Source organism: Otolemur garnettii, unplaced genomic scaffold (genome assembly GCF_000181295.1).
Source record: "Otolemur garnettii isolate 467f Iridium unplaced genomic scaffold, OtoGar3 scaffold00066, whole genome shotgun sequence".
In the NCBI taxonomy this organism is placed as follows: Eukaryota; Metazoa; Chordata; class Mammalia; order Primates; family Galagidae; genus Otolemur; species Otolemur garnettii.
Genome location: NW_003852461.1, coordinates 1,866,381 through 1,871,116, shown reverse-complemented (window position 1 = coordinate 1,871,116; position 4,736 = coordinate 1,866,381). Strand labels below are relative to the sequence as shown.

The 4,736-nt window shown below is 53.4% G+C and overlaps 1 protein-coding gene across 1 annotated transcript in view; it reads left to right on the top strand.

Moving 5' to 3' along the window:
* Nucleotides 1-2,378, top strand: part of TTC22 (tetratricopeptide repeat domain 22) — a 19,008-nt gene extending 16,630 nt beyond the window's left edge. Inside the window, exons 6-7 of the mRNA XM_003793149.2 lie at nucleotides 1-128; nucleotides 1,483-2,378. Coding sequence (XP_003793197.1) covers nucleotides 1-128; nucleotides 1,483-2,019 — 665 coding nt within the window. The 3' untranslated portion in view covers nucleotides 2,020-2,378. The remainder of the gene's footprint in view (nucleotides 129-1,482) is intronic.
* The last annotated feature ends 2,358 nt before the right edge of the window (nucleotides 2,379-4,736 follow it).

Sequence of the window (4,736 nt, the reverse complement as noted above, 5' to 3'; positions counted from 1 at the left end):
ACCTGGAGAGGGCCAAGATGGGGCTTGGGGGCGTGCCTGACAGGAGCCACCTGGCCTGCGCCAAGGCTGACCTGGAGGAAGTGGTCAGAGTGTGCCCAGGCCTTAAGACCTACCTGGACATCGGCCAGGTAAGGCTGCCTCCCTTGGCTTGGTTAGTCAATAGCTTACCAAAAACCTCTTTAATATCTGCCAGGCGGGGCCTGGGCCCTGGGAATACAGAGACGAATAAGGAACATCCCAACCTCCCTCCACTAGTCATGGTGAAGATTAAATAATTTGTGTACAGTTTTGATTTTTTTTTTTTTTTGAGACAGACTCTTACTTTATCACTCTGGGTAGAGTGCCAGGGCATCTAAATCACAGCAACCTCAAACTGCTGGGTTCAAGTGACCCCCTTGCCCAGGCCTCCCGAGTAGCTGGGACTACAGGTGCCTGGCACAACACCTGGCTAGTTTTTCTATTTTTAGTAGACACAGGGTCTTGCTCTTGCTGAGGCTGGTCTCAAACTCCTAACCTCAGGTAATCCCCTTACCTCAGCCTCCCAGAGTGCTAGATTTGTAGGCGTGAGCCACAGCGCCCAGCTGTGTAGTTTAGAAGAGGGTCTGGCTCCTTCTAAGAGCTCAGATAGTGTGAACCATTATACTTTTTTTTTTTTTTTGAGACAGAGCCTCAAGCTGTTGCCCTGCGTAGAGTGCTGTGGCATTACAGCTCACAGCAACCTCCAACTCCTGGACTCAAGTGATTCTCCTGCCTCTGCCTCCTAAGCAGCTGGGACTACAGGCACGCGCCACAACGCCCAGCTATTTTTTGGTTGCAGCCATAATTGTTTGGCGGCCGGGATGGATTTGAATCTGCCAGCTCAGGTGTATGTGGCTGGTGCCTTAGCAGCTTGAGCCACACGTGCCGAGCCATGAACCATTCATTATTCTTTATGTAGATAATATCTATTCTCTGTGCTCAGGGAAGAGACGACAAATATCATCATTTTACATGAGACTACTGAGGTCCAGAGATAGACTCACTCAAGGTTATATGGCTAAGAATGGAGGGGCTGGCACTGGAATCCCAGCACACTCTTTTTGTAGTGGGACAGGGATAAAATGTGATTAATGATCGCCAACGGAGGGGGGGTGGGAACAAATGGAATTTATTTATTTATTTATTTATTTTGAGATAGAGTCCCACTTTATCGCCCTTGGTAGAGTGCTACAGCAACCCTCATCCTAAACTCCCCTGAAATAGCACCCATCGGTAGTCCCTACAGCTCACAGCAACCTGGCTCGAGTATCTGGGGCTTACAGGCGCCCGCCAGAACGCCTGGATATTTTTGCAGTTTGGCCGGGGCCAGGTTCCAGCCCGCGACCCTCGGTATATGGGGCCGGCGCCTTACCCACTGAACTTTTTTAAAAGTAAGATGGGGAGGGAATGACCAGGAGCAGCGACTTTAGGGGAGGAAGGCTCACCCCGCTGTCCCCACCCCAGGTCTACTACTACATGGGCGTGGACGCGATGCAGGAGCTGCTGGCCGTGGACGAGGAGGCGCTGAACCAGGCGCTGGTCTTCCTGGCCAAGGCTGGCGAGTCGGAGCTGGGCGCCACTCTGCCCGAGCTGCAGCTGCTGCGTGGCAAGTGCCTGCGCATCAAGGGCGAGGAGGCCAACGCGGCGGCCTGCTTCAAGCGCGCAGTGGAGCTGGATGACGCTGGCTCCAGCCACACCGAGGGCTTCGGCTGCCTGCTCGAGGCGCTGCTGGCGCAGTGGAGCCAGGCGCAGCTGAGCGACGGCGAGCTGGCCCGCGAGGTGGACGTTTGGCTGCGCCGCGCACAGGACAAGTACCCGGCGGCGAGCCTGCGCCAGGAGCTGCAGCGCGTGTGGCGCGGCCACACGGACGAGGTGCTGGGGCTGGCCCGGGCCTTGGTGGCCCAGGGACGGCCGGCGCTGGTGCGGCTGCTCTTCGAGACCATGGAGCGTGAAGGCGAAGGCGCAGGGGCGCCGCGGGGCCGCAGGGCGCTCTCCCTTTGAGGCACAGAGCCCAGGCCCAAAGCCTCCGCTAAAGACGCCGAGGCCCCGCCCCTCCACCGCTGATTGGGCTAAGTCTGCACGCTTCAGACCGGCCTGTCCTGCCATAGGCTGGCTGGTGAGCGGAGCCAATCACATCCTCCGTGGGGAATTTGGGATTCCGGAAACCCGAAGAGCCTAACGCAGTTTGAAGCGCCCACTGGGGCAGGAAGGTCTGTCGCGGGAGAGCAACGGAGGCTAGAAGCGGCGGGGAGAGGTTACTGTGACTGAGAAACTGCTAATTAGGGGGCAGAATTTTGCAGACATGCAGAAAATAAGATGGCTGCAAGGCTGTTGAGAGAAAAAGAGAATTGCCTCGGTTGTGGTGGTGTTCTAGTCTGGGTGCTCAATCCCTGAGGCCGGAGTGCCTGTCTTTGGAGTCCCAGGAGCCACGGTCCTTAAAAGCCCCCTTTACTGAAGCTGACTGGAGTGGGTCTCAGGTCCTGCAGCTAGAAAAGCCCTAGCTAGAACAGAGGGCCGGGTTGCACAGGGAGTGAGTTTAGGGCAGGGACCTAGCCTAAGCCCGGGAGCTCAGGACTCTCTCCTTTCTCTCTACCGGTTTTACAGCAACCCTTATCCTAAACTCCCCTGAAATAGCATCCATCGGTAGTCCCTTTACTTGACTTCCCTGTTCTTAGGGAAACCTAGGGACCCTAGCAGGAAGTGCCCCCAATCATGAACAATCTACAAGAGAAGAAAGAAAATACTGGAGTTTTACACAGTTGGAACCATAGTCATAGCATCTTAGATGTGGAAATGGGTCAAAGACGGATTACCACCAGATCTTGAAATGGCTGGGCTGGATTCGGTGACCTAACACACAAGCTCTATTTGAACCCAAAACTCCAGTTTAAGTTCTTGCCAGACTCCAGGAGTGCTGGTTGTACGTCGCTGCAACAGTAAGCTCCCCACGATGGTCTGTAATAACCTTTGACATATTTTGCTTTCTTCATATCCCTGGCCTTAGACTTTACCAGGGACCAGCCAGCACCCCTGCACTGCCCCTTGTCTGTCCTCTGACGGCTGGAGAACAGACTGAAATGCAGGGCCCCAGAGACCACACACTCCAGCCCCTTCACTGGGCAGCTGGGAAAACTGAGAGCCATGGAAGGGAGGTGGCTCACCAAAGCCACACTTGCCATCCTCCCCACTCTGCACCTCAAGCTCACCATCACCACTTTTCAGGTTTACAAAAATATTAATAAACTGATCAACACTAAAGCATTCAGTGTTTCTGCATTAAAGGGTTAAGTGTCATTTGTTACGTGGGGTACACTGATAGCCACTGGGACAGTGCTTAAACACTAATGGTGGCATTCCACGTACCTGTGGGCAGCGAGGCCACCTGAAGGCCCCTGATTCTACCTGGCTCACCACTTGGGGCGGTGACTTTCTCTCCCTCCCTCCTTCTCCTTTCACTTCCATTGCAACAGAGGCCAGGAGGTGAGTCAACAGCAGTGTTCACACATAGCCCAGTTCACTTTTCCCACACCCATTCTATCCCTTCTCCACCCCAGGCTGCGACCTATGACCTCCCTGGAATGGGAACCCCTCCCTTTCCTCTCCTTCCCTAAACAGATGAACTAAACATAAGGCATTGGGGCTGGCGGGTTCGAACCAGCCCCGGCCTGCTAAATAAAAATAAACAACAATGCAGTTTGCTGGCAAAACTTACAAGTTGAGGAATTTTGTCTTTTTCCCGCAGGCTTCGCAGTTGGCTTGTTTCCTGTCTTGCCTTTCCTGTCCCCAAAGTCATGCATTTCTCCCCCCATTTACCTCCTGCTCCTGTCATACCCTTCTCAATAAACTCTCTTTCCACTTGGTGCCCATAGCCCAGTGGTTAGGGCACCAGCCACATGTACCGAGGCTGGCGGGTTCGAGCCCGACCCAGGCCTGCTAAACAATGACAACTGCAACAATAACAAAAACAGAACACCGGCACCTGTAGTCCCAGCTACTTGGAGACTGAGGCAAGAGAATTGCTTAAGCCCAGGAGTTTGAGGGTGCTGTGAGCTGTGATGCCACAGCACTCTACTGAGGTGACATAGTAAGACTCTGTCTCAAAAAAAATAAAAAAGGGACACCCGTAGCTCAGTGGGTAGGGCACCAGACACATACACCCAGGCTGGTGGTTCAAACCCAGCCTGGGCCAGCTAAACAGCAGTGAATGACAGTGAATGACAGTGCAGTGAATGACAACTGCAACAAAAAATAGCCAGGCGTTGTGACAGGCTCCTCTAGTCCCAGCTACTCTGGAGGCTAAGGCAGAGAATCACGTAAGCCCAAGAGTTTGAGGTTGCTGTGAACTGTGACGCTATGGTACTCTACTGAGGGTGACATAGTGAAACCCTGTCTCAAAAAAAAAAAAGGGGGTGGCACCTGTGGTTCAGTGAGTAGGGTGCCCCATATACTGAGGGTGGTGGGTTCAAACCCAGCCCTGGCCAAACTGCAACAAAAAAATATCTGGACATTGTGGTAGGCGCCTGTAGTTCTAGCTACTCGGGAGGCTGAGGCAGGAGAATCACCTAAGCCCAAGAGCTGGAGGTTGCTGTGAGCTATGACGCTATGGCACTCTACTGAGGGTGACAAAGTGAGACTCTGTCTCTTAAAAAAAACAAACAAAAAAAACTCTCTTCCCAACATCTCATTCACACTAATCATATAAATGGCTAACACCTACT